General features: G+C 39.8%; 1 protein-coding gene across 1 annotated transcript in view; it reads right to left on the bottom strand.

Annotated features, from left to right (window-relative positions):
• The window catches only part of SLX4IP (SLX4 interacting protein), a 121,514-nt gene that overhangs the window by 61,163 nt on the left and 38,782 nt on the right, over positions 1 to 21,569 (bottom strand). Inside the window, exons 3-4 of the mRNA XM_018566566.1 lie at positions 10,850 to 10,939; positions 5,717 to 5,840 (exon numbers count right to left, since the gene is read on the bottom strand). Of these exons, the coding sequence (XP_018422068.1) occupies positions 5,717 to 5,840; positions 10,850 to 10,939 (214 nt within the window). The remainder of the gene's footprint in view (positions 1 to 5,716; positions 5,841 to 10,849; positions 10,940 to 21,569) is intronic.

The raw sequence follows: 21,569 nt of genomic DNA, 5'->3' as shown, positions 1-21,569 counted from the left end.
TCATGCTGGGCGGATCGTGCCGTGAGTTGCAAAGAAAGGTACATGTACCCTTTTCTGTGATTGCCACAAGGATGTCAAAATATCAATAGGAAGTCAATTGTGCACAACTGAGCGGTCCCAGGATGTGCGTCCAGGACCGCCCTGGTCTGCACCAGCCCTAAAAGTTCTCGGTCACTAAATGTCCTCACTACTAAGTCACTACTACTGCAAAAAAACAAAACAAAAAAAACTGTTTAAAAATAGCTACTTAACATTTTTTTGCTCTATTATTTGGTTGTGAGACATCTTGCCACGCAGGATCATGTTATTGTAAAAACAAGATAGACATTTACAAAAAGCAATTGCATTGTGATATTGTGGATCCATTTCCAAGCCAAGAGACAACACTGCTGTATCTGTTACTGATAGAATACATAGTGCACATGTTGCAATCAAATGCTTATGCACTAAAATGATGTCCCACAGCATAAAATGGTGTGGTCCCTGTCATTATACAAGAAAAGTATTATGCTGCACGCTTTGAAGATCTTAGAGAAAATGGTCTAATTACTTGTTGCCAAAGCCTTGGAAGTAAGTTTGGATTTCAGGCCACAGAAACTCTCTTCAGGATAAATGAATGGCAAAGAGACATGTATTAGGTCATCAGCATATGTAATGATCTGGAAGCCTTGGGCAATGATGCAGAACAAATGTATCAGGTATTCCAAAGCCTTGGATAGACAGTACCAACAGGGCTGGACCATTCCCATGGGTTGAATATGATATGAAACTAGTTGGAGGCAGCCATATAATCAAAAGGAAAATGGAGTCTTAACTTTTGTAGTCTGGACTATAGAAGGTAACGGTCTGGTCTTTGAAGCTGTAGTTACCCTTTTCTATAACAAGGTCTTCTGAAACAAAAGGTCTTCCATTCTTCTCAGTAGAATGTCTATTATGCCTTTATGAACATATGTTTAAATCGAAGTCTGACAAAGCCCAAATGTATTAAAAGGCCATGAAAGCAAATTCAATGTTATTTAAATAATATTCTTTATTTTCTACCATTATTAGGAATTAATTCAGAATAAATAATTGTGAGCACTGTCATTTTTTTACTACAATTATTATGAATTCTTACAATTATTATGAACTATTTTAGAATAAATAATTGTGAGGACTGTCATTTCTATGTATTTAATATTTTACAACTGGGCTTAGATGTCTGAAAGTAAACTGTTAAAAAACTGAAACACAACAAATTTGTGTGCCTTTCTTGTAACATTCGAATGTCTATGGAAAAATATCAGCTTAATGTATTGATGCCCAAGAGTCAATAAATCAATGAAAGCAGACTTGCAGCTGCCATGGCAAGAACATTATTTCTATATCTTATGTAAAGCACAGTGTAATAACACATGTGGTATACAGCACATGTTGGGGAAAGACTCTTTTTCAAGCTCTTGCTCTATATACTTTGTTTGCTATAATACAACCTATAAAAATCACCCTGCAATTCTTTATTTTTAGGATCCTAGCAGTCCTTAGGTTATCCTTTTAAGGTTCTATATACATATACAGTAAACTCATCACCATTATCCAGCATTCAAGCAACTAGAAAACAAAATCGTGGAGAGTAATATGTCCTAAATTTTTTTTGCAAGTCACTTAATAGACCTTTGCACATTATAAAAGTTAGCAAATACATTTATTTAGTTGCTAACATCTTGCTGTGGTTGATGGCTAGATTCCGCAGCTGGCAGGTGAATGGGCAACAAAGGGCAGTGGGCCTGTGCAATAGTCAGCCTACTATTGAATTCAGTAATGTGAAATAGATAATAGCAGTTTCTAGCCAGCAGATGAATGAGCTGGGGGGGGAGGGGTTGTTAGTTTTTGCTTGTTGGTATGTCTTTGTTCATGGGCTTCAAAAATCAGTATTATATTATTTTGAGGCTCTCAATGGTCAGTTTTTATGAGAGACAATACTCCAATTTAATAGCATTTTGAGGCCCAAATGGTATTTAGATAAAGATTCTGGATGAATGTATTCAGCACCTAAAGACCCACACAACAAACCCCACAAACAGTAAATTGGTTCCTCAAACCACAATATAAAGGTTAATGGATTTCTGCCTCAGACTCCTCTGTAGAGTTTTCACTAGGCAGTTTCATTAGGCATTAGGTGCTTCGTACATTATAATGAACCCCATCTTTTTGTAACTACCAAGTTATTCCCCTATTGGCAGAAAATATTTTTCTGAAGGAAGGTCTCATGACAAGGTATGCACAGATGGCCTTCAAACATACACTACAACCCATTTTAAAACTAAATGTAGGCTACTGTAGTAACTACCATTCATAAGAGAAGCCAAGAAAGACACATTGCAGAATGACTAAATGGCTAAAGATCAATCAGAACCCTATAATAGTAAAAATAAACATAATGACATTATGACTTCAGCTGTCTAAGTTTATTTTGCTGGCTTCCCTTTATGCACTCATATATTTAAAGTTCACAGATTACATGGGCATGCCTAATGTCAAGAAAAACTGCACTTCAATCATTCTTGAACCCAAAGTCTTCTGAGGACTACCCTTTTATAAACAGCCCCAAATATCAACTTTATGAATTGCATGTATATTGCTAATCCCTGTAATATACACATCTTGTTTGTGAAAACGGTCAGTACTAGTTTTAATTGCCCATGACAAGTTGGACAGCATGCTATAACAATGAAAACCATCTTCCACAATCGTTTCATTCATGTCCTGTACAGCAGACCACTGACCAAGTTCTTAAAACAATTACTTGTTCTGTTATTATTTGAGAACAATACCATAATTATATGGAACACAGAACATGCCCTAAGTAACATTTGTAAATGTCACAAACATAATAAAATTATAATATATTCACTGTAAAAAAAAAAAAAATTTCACATTAATATTTAGTTCTGTTAGCAACATTTGAGCATGCCAATGCTGTTACTAGTTAAGCACATGAAATCAGAATGTAAACCTAGCTTTAGAATAATTGTGAAAATAGTTTATTTTAAGCTCCTCAATATTTGCATTTTAAGGAGAAGTAACATGGGATAAAAGATGAGATGCTTTGTCCCTTCCTCCATTGTGTGTGTGTGTTGAAATACAGTGATGATTTCTTCTTTCTGAAAGCATCTTTAAGCAATAGGTTAGACAGGGATGGATATACTGTTTGTTTAGTCTTTGTTACTGCACAAGGCAAGGAACCAATATGAATGTTCAAAGAAGACCTGTAATATGTATTTTTTTCGTCTTTTCTTGCTATAACCACCTGCTGATTTTAAATGTGTGGTATTGCTCTGGTGACAAAAGCCAAAAAATTGTGCTTGGGAGCTGCCATTTTGTAAAAAGAGTTGCGACCCATTCTGTTGCTTTGAAACACACTTGTCATAATTGCCAAAATAGTGTTGGGCAGATCACAACAAGGAAGGAAATAGTAGGTGTTCCATGTCAGTGTAAAAAGTATTTTAGGGTATTTTAATGCTAAAATCAGTCAGAAATCATAACATGTAGGGGCACACTTCTACAGGGATAAAACGGTGTGAGACTTTAATTGGTTCTAAAGCTTTCAACTCCTGTGGTAGTACAATTTTTTGTGAAAACACCAGGCGAGTTACCTCTTCACAGAGAAAAATATTTTTGTATTTAACATAAAACCCTTTTCCTTAGGGTCCAAAGAGTCTCAAGCATCACAAGGAGTACAACTAGCCTTGATGGAAGAGGACTCAAAAGCAGGCAGGAGTGTGGGATCAAGTGAAATACCATTCTCAAGGATATTTTTCTACCTGTGTAGGAATCAGAGATCCCAGGATACAGAGAATCTAAACAATTCTGGAAAGATGCAAAATTATGTTCAGTAATACCAGAAGGGGCAAATATAAAAGGTGACTTATCCAAAGGTTCAGAGTCAAAGCTACAGTGTGAAGCCTGAGCATCTCAACCACGAGGAGATAAACATGTAAGGCACCCAGCAGGGGGACGAAACAGCCTATCAATGGCAAACTGAAGGTGTACCTTTTTATCCAGAGGGCTGAGCAGGTGAAACAGCATTTCAAGCCTTGAGATCTGCTGCCTTAGTGGGAGGTACACTCTGATTGTCTGTGTAGTATTACTGCATTAACTAGCAATACCACACCTAACACATTAAATGGAGGTGAGGCAGGTGATCCCTTCCTCTATTTAATGTGTAAAAAAAGCTGAAAATGTTCACTTGACATGGAGTGTTCTTTTTTAAATCTTTAAAGTGGGCAGCTATGTATCTAGGAACACCCCCCTCCCTTGTGTCCCTACGTCCTGATGGAGTCTGCAATTTGATGAAATGCGTTGACGTCACATGATGCGCCCTGCCCTGTTTGCCATGTGAAGGATGAGTCATACAGGCATACGGCACCTCCTTTACTTCCCTGTCTACCTTAGATCTTCTCCTTCATGGGAACCTGCGATAGCTTCACGGAATGAGAGTGTGGCCTGCGTCTCCTCCCACACCGCTCTGCCGCCTATCACAGTCCGGCAGAGCGGTGTGGGGCGGAGACAGCTCTGTCACAGGAGGCTGGGCTTTTCTCCCTACAACGCTCGATCAGCCTCCTGTGACAGCGTGTCAGAGAGAAGAGCAAGGTACACACACTCAGTGATGTTACACCCAAGCTAGTCCATTAGAGACAGGATCTGCAGCATGCGCTGTCGCATTACTGTTGCCACACAAAGATCTACATTTGTGTAGAGCTGCAGCTAACGATTATTTTCAAAATCGATTAGTTAGCCGATTATTAAGTTCGATTTAAGCCGATCGTGGATTTGGGCGGGCAGTGAGCATGAGGGGGGGAAGAGGTGTGGAGCGTGGATGCGGGCGGGTCTGGCAGCGGCGAGCGTGAGGTAGGGAGGAGGTGCGGCGTGTGGAGCGTGGATGCGGGTGGGTGGATCTGGCGGATCTGGAGCCGTGAACAGGGCCAACCAATCGGAAGCCGATTAATCGATGATTGAAAAAGTTGACAACTTTTTCAACAATCGATTATAATCGATTATGTGGATTAGTTGTTGCAGCCCTACATTTGTTTGTGCAATTATTTTAAACTGATATTTTTAATAAATGGAACTACTACACTATGCTAGTGCACATGGCATTATCAGATTCAATGAAGCCTGAACATGACACTTGTAGCATGGAACAATGAGCCCCAAACAGTTCGGTGCCAGATGAATGGGAAAAGATTGTACCATGGTAACTGGACATACTTGCACAATCCAGCTACTTTAAACCCTTCTTTGAATGAGTACAGCATAGATCTAATGGCTGTGTGTGTTTTCCAAGGTATAAAAGTAGCACCTTCAACCATCTACACTGACATCAGCAAGATCAGACAAAAATCACTAATGTCTATTTGAATATTAATGCTTTCTGTATGTACTATGGGGTGTACACAAATTCATTTCTAAAGAATCCGCAAGGCACATAAACAAGGGAAACAAACGCAACTGAAACTCAGCAGAAAAAAAATAAGTCAGGATAATTTTTTGGTATGTGTACACACGTTGAGGACCCTCAGAAAATGAATGGGCCCATAAAACAATGATCTGTTCCAATATACTGTATGTGTACCATTTTAACAGAGTGTAGTAATAATGACAGAAAATACTGAAGAAGAGGTGATTGGAAACAATTACTATATGTCTTGTTGTAATGTAACAGATGAGCACTCACCTTTCAGAAACAATGGCTTGGCCTGTGTGTATTCTTTAAGCTTCACCTGACCCTGCTGTCTGCGGCTTTCAATATGCTGCCTCACTCTGGAATCAATTGTGTCTCTCAGTAATGTACAGACTTCCTGAAAAGCACAATATACACACATATGAAGAAGAAGAAGAATATATTATACAAACACAGATAACAGAAAACATAATGATTATGTGGCCACAAAAGCTTAAGGCTCATGTCAGACTAACAATCCATTCAGTGTTGGCAACTCACTAGACATAGAATTGCTAAATTGAACACTCAACTGCTTCTATGGCATTGATACCTCACTAGCTGGAAGCCTGCAGAATCTCTCTCATGACGGAATAGCAGCTGAGCAACTACCTGGCTGGTTTGACTAGTGAGGAAGTGATGCCATAGAAGCAGGTTAGTCGTTTTTTTTTGCTCTCAAGATTGCTGGTGTGCCATGGGCCTTACAGAATCCATTAATACTTGGATCAGTAATCATTTACAATGAGATCATGCACAAAGTTAGGCATTTTAGAGATATCCTTTATTGACTAGCGTTAAGCCCAAGTCCGGCTTAGACAAAGAATTAAAAAAAATCCCAGCATCTGTAAAAATAAAAAAAATTCAGCTCTAGCCGAAATACTCTCTTTCTGGTGCAGTCTTCAGAAGACTCACCTCTCTGCAATCCAGCACCAGTCCTCTTCTTCATGTGAGCCCAGAACATCAAGGATCCTGCCACTGAATTTGAGTCATCAGGCTGCCCTGGACTCACAGGAGAAGGATATGGTACTACTCTCTGAAGCATTCAGGACCTGACCACCTCTGGAGGAAGAAGAGGATGAACAAAAAAAGTGATGTCATATGACTGGACCAATGACCCCCACGGAAAAAAGTATAGACATTAAGCATCAATACATAATTTTGAAAGACAACTGAAAGCTATACATTCAGATTTAGAAAAAAAAGTAGGGAATGCTTCAGTGGTACTCAGGGCCCAACCAGTGATGGGGGGGTGTTTTCAAAGCCTGCAGTTGGGTTTTAAGCTGCTCAAGATGTAAGCTTCAGAAAAACACTATATTAAAATATTAAGATTCTTCATCAGGCATTATCATGGTCTGCATTTTTAATAATAGTAGCTAAGGTAGTAGTTAAGGTATATAATCCCGAAAATTGTTTCTTTAGATTTTGGACTAGGGAAGAGTTAACCCTGTCACCTTTTTTGTTGTTGTCTGTGTCCTATTGGGCAATTTCTGTTAATGTACTGTAGAAGAGATGAAGAAGTGAGTGGAAATATCCTCAAAATGAGAAGAATTAAGGAAGTTGTCACAAAAACAGGTATTTGCAATGGAAGATATCCCCTCACTTTTTGTTCTGGCAAAAACTCAAACATTGTGGATTTCCCCTCATTTTGTTTCATTAACAGAGGTCATCAGGACACATTAGAGAGTAAATCTACCTAGTAGGTTAACAGAGAGCAATCTAATTTCTTAACACTTGTTTCAACGGCTAAAATGGAACAGCCACAGCTAGCAACTACAGGCTTTAGTAATACAATTCTCTAGATGTGCATGTACCATGTGCTAGTTGGTTAATAACAGAGATGAATCCAGCAAGTCAAATGTACTAAATTAAAAAGTGTTTATGCATTAAGGACTAGCCTCATCTTTACTCTGCCTAGACTAGCTCGGAAAATCAAACCCAGCCTTCTATTATTCCCCTAAAAATAATCGGCAGGAAAAATGCAAGGTATCCAAAATATAACAGCCATTGCCAAAAAGCAGCTGGAATCAGCCAGATGGGTTAAATGCTCATCCTTAATCTCTGGATATACGAGAATAGCTTCTGTTTAAAGAAGACAGCTGCAGTAAATAAGGACATCTGTGAACTAAGCTATAGTTGGGCAACAATTTACACTGAAAATATTTGCAATGAAAACTAATTTTACTTTGGGAGGTCACTTAGCCAAAACTAACAAAACAATACAAATTACGTACAAATACTAGTACACCTGTGTAAAGCAGATCATTATGCCTACAAACCAGAACAAATTGCCTTATCTCAGTCAAACTGACAGCTTAAAATGGATTATGAAGTCCATGGCATTCTCAAAGTGTCAGCGTATGCTGCTGTAGGGAAGACAGTCAAACGACATGACAATTATCCCACCAAATCTATGGTTTGATGTCTGAACACCTACTGAATACACTGACCCCTTTCCCACTCCCACTGACTACTCCATGGGAGATTCATTACTCTGCATTAATGATTACACAGGCAAGTGTTTGTTTTTGTTTTACTTTTTTTCATGTTTTTCTTATAAAAAGCACATACAATTCTATGGTGTTGTCTTGTCAAAATAATTTACCACTGTAGCTTCTTTCTGCCTTTATTTTTTTATTAGCCTTTATTTTATTGACCTTTACCCACTTTGGCTAAAAATCACATCAGCATGCAGCTCTGCTCTTACATTCATTAGTTAAACAAACATATTTTCATTTTACTTATAATATCTTTTTTTTCTACTTCCTGGTTCTATTTGACAAAAGTGATATAATGTGACCAAGTGTTGCATTCTGGGAAGTTTACATCAGCAGATCTGTAATCTCATGAGATCTCAAGTTAAGGCATTTTCCTCCCCTGAGATTATGTGCATGGTCACATGTCCTAATCACATGTTCCAGAGTTCCAGGAAGTAAAGGGAAATGGATTCATCTGCCTTTAGTAAAAATGGTCACTGTGAGAAGAATGGGGAGGAAAATAAAAGCAAGGTATGCAAACAATAAAAAGCCTGCACTTATCTAGAGGTAGGGATGCACCTATACCGATACTAGTATCGATGCCCATTTGAGCGAGTACTTGTACTCGCCCAAATGATCTGATACTTACCTCTGATCCCAGAACTTCCGGTCAGAGGGAGATCCCCCTCTGACCAGCAGTGCCGAAGGAGCATGGAGCCGGCTTCCTTTCCAATCAAGAAGCCGGGCGGCACGTAATGACCCGCCTCCCTGCTTCCTAATGGACCAGGAAGCCAGGCTGCCTAGCAACAAGTGAAGCCGGCTTCCTAGCAAATCAGGAAGACGGGGGGCGGGTCATGACGTTCCGGCTTCCTGATTGGCTACGAAGCCAGCTTCATGTGTTGCTAAGCAGCCTGGCTTCCAAACCAATCAAAAAGCCCGGCGGCACCACCCAGCTTCCACCCATGACTCGCCACCCAGCTTCCTGATTGGTCAGGAAGCCAGGCAGCCTCTGAAACCGATGTTCTTTCCCTAGAACACTGGCTTAACAGGCAATCAGGAAGCTGGGCGATGGGTCATGATCCGCTGCACGATTTTCTGATATTCAAGGCGCAATGCACCAATACTCGATACTCGGTATCGGCGAGTACTGAAAGAAAAAATATTGCTACTCGCACTAGATACCGAAAAACCGGTGCATCCATATCTAGAAGTATGTGTTTGTAGATTGCCATTACTAAACATTTCTAAAGGTGCCTCTGTTGGAATTTTGAAGATATGGGTAAAGTTCCTCTTTAAAAGCTAACCTGGTGGTGCTGCATCATCACATTAAAGGAAAACTGTCACAGGTCGGCTCAGTAGATCGGGAGGGGAGGGAAAACATACCGGGTTCCCTCACCTCTCGATCCTGTCACGGCTCTCTGCTGTGACAGGGGGAGGGGCTGGATTCCCCTCTCCCCGCTCCGATCTGCCAGCGCTGACTGGCGGAACGGACGGGGGAGGGGGCGGGTACAGCTGGCTCTGCCTCTAGGTAGGCAGAGCCAGCTGTCACTCACGCAGCTGGGCGGATCCCGTCATCTACGTCGGGATCCGCTCCAGGTGCGGCGTCTCAATATACCACGAGCTGTAGCTGGGTAACGGGAGGACGCTAGTTTGTGTCCTCCCGTTACCCTAAGGAGAACTATGGGGAAAAACACTGACCCCATAGTTCTCCTTTAACATAAAAGGCCTCATTTTTCAAAGTGTTTGAGAGAAGAACTGACTGCCTAATCAAATTCAAACCTGCGTTGGTAAAATAGAATCTGGAATCTAAACGCTCCCGGACAACAATGCATAAAGTGTTATCCCCAAAAAATATAAATACAAAAATATAAATACTAAGATAGATAACATGCATCATTATTGTGTATACGACATGGCCCCTTTACACCATACTGCATTGTGATAATGCATGAGCGGCAACACGCTTTATCATGCATTAAAGCACGCTGCGTTACTGCAGTAAAATAAAACAAAAAAACGCTCTTGCAGTTTTCTTCTTACAACAGTTAACTGCATTGTTTATTGTGCTGCAATGTTGCACAGGTTCCTTGTGTATGTGCTTTTTGGTGCTATTCAAATTGAATGACAATGTACACAGATATCACACTGCAGTGTTCTGGGTGTGAATGGTTTCTCAATCCCATATGACCCAAGACACTTTATTGAAATCATATATATATTTTAGACTTATCTTAGTGATTATTTTAATATCCTACAACTGAAAGATTTAACCACTTATTGGCAGTCAACTCCTTGGCAAAGCACTGAAGTCAATGTGTGACTAATGAGACGACTATCAACAAGTGGTTAATATCTCAGCAGCAAGACATTAAAACTGACCGTATAGTCCTAGCCTAACACTAAAAGTTTATAGAAGGAAAAACACAGGTCACGGAGAATAATATTATTCTCAGCAATATTTTTCTTTACCTATTATTTAATTATCTTCTTTGATCATATTCATAATCCAGGTTATAGAAATTATATCACTATACATATATATGCATTAAAATTGATTGATGCTACTCTTAAATTAACATTAGATTGAAACAAATTTACTCTAAAATGACGGCTGCGGGTAAAACAGCCTAGTTAAAAAAGCATGGAGTGCAGCAGTGCTAGAAAAATAACGTATTTATGACAAAGACCAGAATAAGAAGTTAACTAAAAAGAAAAGTCATTAACTGAAGGGAAACAGAACACATGTCTAATAGTCCCCTAGGAGCTGTTAAAGGTTAGTTATAATTCACAGTAGTCTCAACGTAACAATGAAAATAAGATCTGAGCAAATCAGGCCAGTCCAATTCCTTCCCTGCAGCTAGAGGCTTTTGAAGTAGGAATGGTTTTGTTGTACCTCCTTCTCATGGTCAGAAAACCAGCTGGTGTCTTTACTGGTGCCTTGAGGCAAAACATGAAGATCCACCAGAACTGCAAAGTTCCCACACTGCAAGACAAAGGATGAAATCTTTAGGATGTTGTAAGGTGCATGTACAGAGGACACACACACAAACAAAAAAAAGGAAGCCACCATCTACAATCTCTTCAAGCTTTCTCCTCAAAGGGAGCACATCAAATTACTTGACCCACTGCTGAAGGCAGCAAATTATTTGTTTAGTGGCCATTCACAAAATGGCTCAGCCTTTTTATTTAAGCCCATACATTTAAAAAGGCAGAGGAACATTGATAAAGCAACCATGGTGTATCTTAGGTCTACACGTGCAATGTTACTTTTATGACATAAAAACTTACAATGAAATAGCTACTTATAAAAAAACAATAAATGCAAAATTAAAATTAACATTTTGTAAACCGGGCATTTAACACTTGTGTTTCTTGGGCTGTGTTAGGCCTTTTAAAAGTGACACTAAACTCTGGAGGTAAATCTTAAAAATGCTTTCTTGAACCCTATTAACAAAAATTTAACTTGTTTGTGTCAGCTGTAAATCCTCAGATCATCTCTGAATTGGTGCTGACACGGTCCTTCCTTCTGGAGAGTGGCTACTTTTGTTCCCCATGGTCCCTGTGTGTGTTAAAAAGTAGCCACGGCTCCATGCTCACTCCCGTGATGGACTACAATCTCATGTTTAGTTTACTAACTCGTATAAAGATTGTAGACCATCACAGGAGTGAGCTTGCAGCGGTAGCTACTTTAAAACTGGATCCTAGACAAGCAAGTGTTTTTAAGCAATTCTGGAAACATGACACAACCATACAGATCACATGAATAAAAACATATGGGTCTTCATACTTTTAGTACAGTGTACAGCTCTGACATGATGGATGCCCATCACTTATTCTTGTTACACGCAGTTTTTTAGTGCAGGATTTTCTTCTCAGAACATACATCTGTTATTTACCAAAAGAATGTAATCACTGAAATAGATTGACAAATTGTGAAACTTAACTTGTGAGTCTTCATTCACTGATGTACAGCTGATGAAGGTAATGTATATATTTCAATAGGAGACTTGTTTGTTCCCCAAAGTAAAATTGTCAAGAATGACACGGCAGGACTTTTTATGAAGAACCCATTTTCTTTTTTATGACATTTCCTATTGTTATTAAAGAATCTGTAGTTAGAATGAATTTTGGAGCATGCAAGTCTGTTCATACATGCTGAGCTGAAGTCCAGGTTGCAACAAACAAAATAAAAACTATGCATAATCCATCATGGAACAACAAACATAGGAAATTCCTCCAGACATTAGTGAGTGGCATGTAGAATCTAAGCATTATAAAATAAGTTTAGTGTTAATGTGGACCTGATTAGATGCAGTACAATCCTTTTTGTTTATTGGCTTTTACAAGTATGTCTTGAGTTTGATATGACTGCTGGCACTATTTTACCTGGTAAAAATGAATACGTTAGATTAGCGGCTTTGACAACAGAGCCAGGTTGTGGTATAGGGTGGCACATAGCCATCTACAAGCCATGTCGCTGACCAATAGGGATGAGCAAATCTGTCCGGGTTTGCGGTGGTTCATAGAATCCTGCTTGAAATTGGCAAAAGCCAAACTTAGCAGCAAGTCCCACTGAAAACTCTGCAGGGAGGGGTGATCTTGATACTGAATTCTGTCAATTTTCAAGACTAATAGGCAAGCTTTTGTCAAAAAAGTGAATAGGGAGCTGGATAATGCCATGAGAGACACTTAACAAACAAAAAATGTTTTTAAGCCTGAGCCTTTAAGCTGTCTGTGGTGTTAAAGAAGAGTACAGGTATTCCTCACTTAACGACCGAGTTCCGTTCCTACGACCAGGTCGCTAAACGAATTGGTCGTTAAGTGAGGAACTCTATACAGTACTGTACTGCATTAGTACAGAACTGTATAGCATTGCAGATGTACAGTACCCAACAGTGTACTGTACATCGGGCAATGAAAATACTTACCGGGACCCGCAGAGAAGACCGGAGGACATCACTTCCACCGGCGAAACGTCGCACTGACGCGCAAGGTCGGAGGTCGATCGGTGGTCCGTCGTAAGTGCCAGTGGTCGCAAAGCAGGTAAGTCGGTAACTGAGGAATGTCTGTATTATTTTCACATTTAGCTTGGCTTAAATACGGCAGCGGGTTTAAATTGAATGGTGGAAGTATCAGCCATAACAGATCTCAACTTTGTACAAATTGGCCAGTGGCAAAACAGTTTGATAGTATTGTTTGTGAACTTCTTTTTTCACAGTAACACACTGCTTTGTGCTAAAATTTTAAGAAAATATTAAAACAGAGTGCACAAAAAAAACTTCACAATTACAACCCCAAATGTCATGAATTCCCTCCCATCCCCATATCCTCAAATTACTCCAAGATATTCAAAATATTACACCCCCAATTCCAAAAAAGCTGGGATGATGTGTAAAATCTACATACAAACATGATGCAATCATTTGCAAATCTCATAAACCCAGATTTTTATCTACAATAGAAAATAAAAAACATATCCAATGTTTAAACTGAGAACTTTAGAAAAAAAGGTAGTTTTGAAATTGATGGCAGCAACACATCTCAGAAAAGTTAGGAAAGGGCTGCGTTTACCACGGTGTAGCATCCCCTCTTCTTTTAACAACACTCTAAACGTCTGGGAACTGGGGACAACAGTTGCTGGAGTTTTGGGAGAGGAATGCTGTCCCATTCTTGCCCGATATAGGATTCTAACTGCTCAACAGTCCTGGGTCTTCTTTGTCGTATTTTGCGCTAGATGCGCCAAATATTTTCATTGGTGAAAGGTCTGGACTGAAGGCAGACCAGTTAAGCACCCAGACTCTTCTACTATGAAGCCATGTTGTTGTCATAGGTGCAGTATGCAGTTTAGCATTGTCCTGCTCAAATATGCAAGGCCTTCCCTGAAAAAGACGTTGTCTGGATGGGAGCATATGTTGCTCTATAACCTGGATACCTCTTTCAGCATTAATGGTGCCTTTCTAGATGTGCAAGCTGCCCATTCCATATGCACTAATGCACCTTCATACCATCAGAGATGCAGGCTTTTGAAATGAGCGCTGATAACAAGCCAGCTGTTAATAACAAGGTCCCTCTGCTCTTTAGTCGGGAGGACGTAGTATCCATGGTTGCCAAAAAGAGTGTCAAATTTTGATTCGTCTTACCACAGAACAGTTTTCCACTTCGTGACAGACCATTTTAAATTAGCTTTGGCTCAGAGGAGACAGCAGCGTTTCTGGATCGTGTTCAGACATGAGTTCTTTGCATGATAGACCTTTACTTGCATTTGGAGTGGGTGGCATGGCAAACTGTGTTCACAGACAGCAATTTTTGGAAGTATACCTGTGCCCATGCAGTGATGTCCATCACAGAATCAGAATCATGTAAAGTATTTGCAATTTTACATTGTGGAACATTATTCTGAAATTGTTCAACAATTTTTAGATGCAGCTTTTCACAGATTGGTGAGCCTCTGCCCATCTTTACTTCTAAGACACTCTGAGGGGAATTTATCAAAACTGGAGCAGACAAAATCTGGAGCAGCTGTGCATAGCAACCAACCAGCTTCTCTCTTCAGTTCGGTCAGTTAAAATTTGGGAATGAAAGAGAGAAGCCGCTTGGTTGCAATGCACAGCTGCTCCAGATTTTGCTGCTCCAGCTTTGATAAATTCCTCTCACTGACTCTAAGATGCTCCTTTGTATACCCAATCATCTTACTGACCCGTTGCCAATTAACCTAATTAGTTGCAGAATGATCTTCCAAGTCTTCCTTGTTAGTACCACTTACTTTGCCAGCTTTTTGTTGACCTGTCCCAACTGTATTGAGATGTATTGCTGCCATCATTTTTCAAAATTATCTTAATTTTTTCTTAGAATGGTAAATTTTCTCAGTTTAAACACTTGAATAGGCAGCAAATATAAAGAGAGTAGGCGGGTTTTATCTTGCAGTTAATACGTGTATTGAGAGAAAACAGCTACAAATATTGTTTAGGGGGAGAGAGAGAGAGAGAGAGAGAGAGAGAGAGAGAGAGTATGAGAGAGAGAGCGAGAGAGAGAGATATTAAGCCCATACTTGCATACAAGGATAATATACAGCGTGACTCATGGCTTTGGGAAAGTGTTAAGCTTTGGGAAAAGAAGAGATATGCTGAATCTCTTGCTTGCAAATCTATGCGTTTGACAGCTCTAGCGCATCTGTCTGCACAAAATTATTGTAGCTAGATACACGTTTCGGGGAATCTCATTGCCTTCATTAGCCCCCTGAGCTGTCAGACAGATTGATCTCCAAGGGAAAATGGAATGAACTGACGTGTGCTGCCTCTATTTTGGATACGTGTCCAAGTCTCTATTGCCGACTCCACTTTAACTATGGAGAGAGAGAGCAGGATTTTATATCAACATAGAAATTTGACTGTAGGGATGAGATTAGGTTCAGGACAACGTGGGGGGCAAACCCAGTTTGTTTGAGGTTCACAGACCCTCCAAATTAATTTGGAAAATAGTCAACCCTAATACTTTATAAAGATGAAAAAATGACTTATCAAAATGAATCAAACCTTGACCACAGAGGCCCACCAAACACCCACTGCAGATGTTACTGATAAAATCAATAGTTTTTTTATATACGTTTAGCAGAAAAAAAAAAACACACTTTTTGGGTACATGGGGATACGGCAGAGGTTGTGGTGCACCTGGGATGAGGCTGTGCGGTGTTTTGGCTGAATAGTTTTTTTACTTTTTTTTTTTTTTTACAGGATGCAATGAAGTGCAGCAAAAAAGACGCTCTTGAATAGACTGTCAGCAAAAACTTTGATGCACTCTAATGTTATAAACAGAAATAAGTGAAAACGCCTCTTATTTTATAAACAGAAATAAGTGAAAACATCTCAATTAGTAGAAAAAAGTAGCTAAGGTATTGACAAAAGCCATTAATCAGTTGTTGCGGACAGATATTGGTCCTTAAAAGTTAAAATTTTGGGGTGAAAAGATCTGTACACAGAGATGGCGCACATACAAAATCTACTACAGAACTCAAGCATAGTTTGTTATAGCAAACCCAACCACTAAAATCTCATATACATTTTACCATATCACTTAGAGCCTATTTTTATTTTAATTACAATCTTTTATGAAAATATGAGCTGGCGATACTGATATAAAGGTCCTTTCTTTGACTTTGTTCCCCACAATACCCTGCCTGAAAAATCACCCTGCCACATGCTCTCTCAAAAGGAAACTATAAACTTATTTGGTAGCCCAGTATCGGTATCGATACTGGGCTTTTTCACGAGTACCACGCCACCCTCACCTGCCGACGAGACTGACCAGGCCCCTAGTGAGCTTCTTGAGACCTTGCACAGCCACCCGAGACCCTGCACAGGCTCCCGTGATCCCGCACAGCCTCCCGCGATCCTGCACAGCCACCTGAGACCTTGCACGGCCACCTACTGGAGACATCAGGCCGGCACCCCGGAGCAGCACAGAGTATGTAGCTTTATATTATTCTGCATTGATGTATAATGCATTGCTGGGATTTATAGTCCTCTATGGCCGGATGCCATTCGGCATAGCTGTATAATGTAGTGCTGGGATTTGTAGTCCTATATAGCTGCTGGTGGTATTCTGCATTGCTGTACAATGTATTGGGAGATTTGTAGTCCTCTATAGCTGGTGGTATTTTGCATTTCTGTATTGCTGAGATTTGTAGGCCCTCTAGAGCTTGGAGTCAGTGGCAGAAGTAGGGGTGCAGTGCTTGCAGCTTGGACCGGGCCCTGGTGCTCCACCACTGTCCTAAAATAATTAGTCTGCATTGTTTTAGAAAAACTGTTACATGAAACAAAAAAAAGTATTGGTACTCGTACTCGGTCTGGAAAAGAAATGGTATTAGTGCATCCCTAATAGCAGCACTCCCTATGCTTTCACTATCACAGCTAAAGCACATTGTCAATGGCTAATGTGACTTTTACAGTTAGAGGGGTGACTTTTTCCAAAAGTCCCCTTTTCTGCCCTTCTAAGCCAGCTGAACTAAGTTGAAAGGCCAGGCAGCGCATTATGGATACAATGGTGAATTCTTGCATTATATTGCCGGGTCTGGAACTTTGAACATGCAGGTTTTGCGATGAACCCATGGTAGTAACAAATCCAAACCGTCTTGCAGCCACTCCAGCTTTTCTGTGCACACCCACCACCTTTAGCCTCTATATATCACTTTCGTGTCTCCCTGCCTTAAGGCAGCTTCTTTAGGGTTTGCTATAGCCTGCACTAGTTTTACTTAAGAACTGTGGCTGTTCTTCATCTTCTTCCCCCAACCACCACCACATGCCTAGTTCACTGCCACTTTAACCAGAGCTGTGGCCACTCTGTCTCCAGTCCACCAACCATCTTCAGTGAGCACATAGTGCAGAGGAGACTTTCAGATTTAAGTTTGAAATTCCTGCTGTAGAGATTAAAAAAAATTCTGCTTATAAAATGAGAGAAAGATCTTTTTAAAAATTGAGATCCCTAAAAAGTCTAAAAAAAAAAAGATGCACATTAAGCATGTATATGGGTCTGTGAATAGCTGCTCCTCCAAATGCCCAACACAGCACATTCAACTATTTATAACTGACATATAATATAGCATTATTTTTTAAATATGAGTAGCAGCATCCAGAGGTTTCAGCACTTGTATGATCATCATTACACTGACCTGCATTTGCCTAATATATTTTTTTACCTTTTAAAATCTGCCAGACAGGTTTGAATGACATTGCAGCTCAACCAAGGAATCGCTATCAACAGATATAGGTTGGCGTTGCTGCAAGAGATTAATGCAGTGGCTTTTGCGGTATTATTTTATACTGAGGACGCCAAGATGAAGCAGAAGAATCCTGAGAAGGGAATGTTGATGATAATACCAGACAAAGAATGAAATGTGAATATATTTTTGGGTTTTAGCATTGTTTTAATAATTAACCACAGTATGCAAAAGGTTTTGATAAGTATTCTTAAAAAATGTTTTTCGTTCAAAGTCATTTGGGGTAATAACAGAATAAGGTAGACACTCTTACATCTGTTTCATTATACAACTTTTGTTTTACAAATAAACATTAAAATTCATGAAAAAGGATTGCACAGCAATATAGGTTAGCTTAAGATATACCACAGAAATGGTTGCCCACCTTGTGGCTCCATTCGTCTAATTGAAACATCTTACTTAAGACTTCCCACAAGGGAAGAGCCACTGGGATGAGCCATTAACCTGTACAAACAATAGGTTTCTTTCATCAAAGAAGAATTTTAGGATGCAACAAACAAGATAAAATTGTGTGCAGTTCACAATGGTGATATGTTTCGCTCATTATGGCTTGCTGCCTCTCCACTTTGGTTTATATGCTTCTGTGCTGCTGAGTGGTGCACCTAGCCAGCACTAAAGAGAAGCCTTAGGAGAGGAGAAAGTAGATTTGCAGTTGGTTTAAAGTAGACTTAAACCTAAAAAATTAAAATGTACCTTTTATTCGGAAATTCCTTCTGAAAAACAGCCATGCACTTCCTGGTATGCGAGTGTGTATAGGCATTCTTATGCTTATAGCCTGATAGTGGAATACCTGCAGTGTAATACCTAGGCACTGCTGCCTCTAACTGCTAGTCTCAGGAGATTTGGAGTGAGATATGTTGATTCCACTACTGAGCTGCTCACTGTTCTCCCTGCTGGAGGTTCTGGCATAAGGAAGCAAAACCCTGCCTCTACCAAGATGGTCACCTAACACAGAGAAACAGTTCAGAACAAGGCATATTAAGTCAATAATGTGAAAAGATCGGCTACAGGGAGATCAAAGGCAACACTTGTGATGCTGCCATATTCAGCCTCAACCTGCACAGAGATTTTCCAGCTGAAGGGCCAACAATCTAAGCACCAGCAAACTATGAGTGATCATCACTGGGGTCAGTAACTCAGCTGTTAACCCTCAACACACACATTAGCTGCCACCATGTGTTTGAATAAAAGCACTCAAACAAAACAAACGACAAACGCACTCAACAATTTGTTACCAGTTATACAGTAAGGTGCACACGAAATGGGCTTTGAACAGTAAAACAGTAGAAAGGCATCATGGCACACTCACAAAACCAGCATGTAAAACAACATGTCTCACCACTAAGGTGAGACATGTTGTTTTACATGCTGGTTTTGTGAGTGTGCCATGATGCCTTTCTACTGTTTTACTGAATAAAAGCACTTTCGCACTCACACTCCAATAGGATTTCAAGTCAAAAACGGTTTATTGACTCAATTGCTATCATATAGCAACATTTCGGAACAACAGCGGTTGTTTCGGTTTCGGAACCGCTGCTGTTCCGAAACGTCACTATATGATGTGATAGCAATCGAGTCAATAAACCGTTTTTGACTTGAAATTCTACTGGAGTGACAGTGACTTTATACAGACACTTAACTTGGATTGCAGAGGCATCTGCAGTCACTTTGGCACCCACCCGACTCTAAGGGTATTATTCCATCAGGAGTGCGATGGGTACACTGGATTTTTGAATAAAAGCACTCACTATTCACAGTATTTATTGACACAAGTGTCTGTGACATCCACTGCCACACCAGACAGAAATTACACGGTTTAAAATGTGGTATTTTTCTTCAAGGAGGCTTTAAATAACTATTTAATTTTAGAGCAATTAGAGCATCAGCTTAACAATTTGTAAATATTGTTTTAATGAAAGAAAAAGTGCAAGAAAAATATTTACAGAAAATATGTTACAAACAACAGACAATAGCAACAGTAAAATAAATGGGATAAAACGTGAAAAGTTCTTAAGATCTGACTGGTCTTTAGTTCCAGCGGAGTAGAATACACTGCAATGTAAGTCCCATTCAGACAGAGTAACTGGCCCACGTAAATTAATCTTTAGCATTTTGCATAGTTTTGATGAAAAATTGAGAGCTGTTCAGCTGCAGATGTATCCATTTGTTCTGATCACTGATGAGGGCATTTACAGAAATGACATAACTAAGGAGTATGCTGAGGGGTGTTAAAGTGTTTCATGATAGTGTATCAGTTACTCCCACAGTGCCAGTTTTACTGACTATAAATATTTCCAGGTGCCCATGTCTGAAAGTCGGGGAGCCATTATATTATTTCACAGAACAAAATGACAATTTGATATAGGCTAAACATGATATGCATTGGATGTATATATCTTTTAGGACATTTGACCAGTTAGTCTTCGGTACATTATGGCCTAAGCATGTTCGGTACATAACTGGAGTTAGTTTCTTATACATTTGGGTAGACACTTGTTATGACTACAATTGTATCATACCAGGATTTATGAAATATTAACAGATTATGAACAAACAACATACTAAAATGTGTAACCCTTTGACTGCTCTTCTAAGGTATTTATGAATACATTGAGGGTTTCTGCTTATTGGAGGTGTATGGCAGATAATTAGTCATTATGAGGTTTTGCAGATCCTGGCCAAGCAGGATTATGATTCTTTAGAAGTTTGTTTATTCATCCTGATCTTTTTGGAGCTGGTTCTGTCTAGTGTGGGAGAGTTGAATCTCATCTGTGGCTTTTAAAAGTTGTCATTCCGACCACAAACTACAGATTTAAATCTACATGATTTGTCGCAGACTTAAGAATTTTGAAGAAAAAAGGATGCCACGATGTGCCACCTCTATTCCCCACTCACCTTATTTAGTTTGTGGTGCACCATACCTCCTTACTGTCACAATACAGGTGACTAGTCTTATCCTCCCTCCCTGCCTGTTTTCTGGCACAGTTTCCAGAGTTTTTTTTCTCTTTAATGAGCAGACTGTCTTTCAAGAGATCCATGTAGGATTTGTCTAGATGGATAAATCCAGCATGCTTTTAGGTGCATTTAGCTTACTTTTGAGATCAGTTAAAGCCACTATCTGAGTTCTTTCATAGTTGCTTCTGACATGCAGTTGACCTCTTTCTAAGCTTTATCAAGCTGTTTTAAACTGTTATGGCATTACTATATTTGTATAGAGAAAAAATAAATTCTGATGTGAACAAAAGCCGATGTATACAGTGGTGACCAGAGGTTTCTTCTTTAGCAGCACAGAAGGATGTAAACTGAAGCCAGATGGCTGAAAGCACCAGTATAGAAAACACCAATCATTCTAAACAAATCCATTTACTTTTTTATTTTTGTTCAGTGCTGCACTGCAAGAACAGTTACCCTTAAACAAAGAAAATAAACTACTAACAACCAATATATTGAAAACAGAATATGATATGAAGGTAAATTAAAATTTTACCATGTGGGTGGAGGCTGGTGATGCACCAATACTGTTTTTTCGGTATCGAGTACGAGTACCGATACTTTGCTTCTGGTACTCGTCGATCTCGAGTACCGATACCGGTGCTTCCGCTGACATGGAGCCGGCTTTCCGGGCAATCTGATTGCCCGAAAAACCGGCTCCATGTTTCTGGTCGGCTTGATTGGCTAGGAAGCCGGTTTCCCGGCCAAGCACAATCAGCATTGAGCCAGCTTCCGACCAATCAGGAAGCCGGGAGGCAGGTCATTACTTGTCTCCCAGCTTCCTGATCGCACTAGAAGCTGGTTCCATGTTCCCCTTCCTCTGACCAGAAGTTCAGGTATCGGAGCATTT

The sequence above is a fragment of the Nanorana parkeri genome, unplaced genomic scaffold (assembly GCF_000935625.1).
Source record: "Nanorana parkeri isolate BGI_ZX_2015 unplaced genomic scaffold, ASM93562v1 scaffold28, whole genome shotgun sequence".
In the NCBI taxonomy this organism is placed as follows: domain Eukaryota; kingdom Metazoa; phylum Chordata; class Amphibia; order Anura; family Dicroglossidae; genus Nanorana; species Nanorana parkeri.
This window is presented reverse-complemented; position numbering and strand designations above follow the sequence as displayed.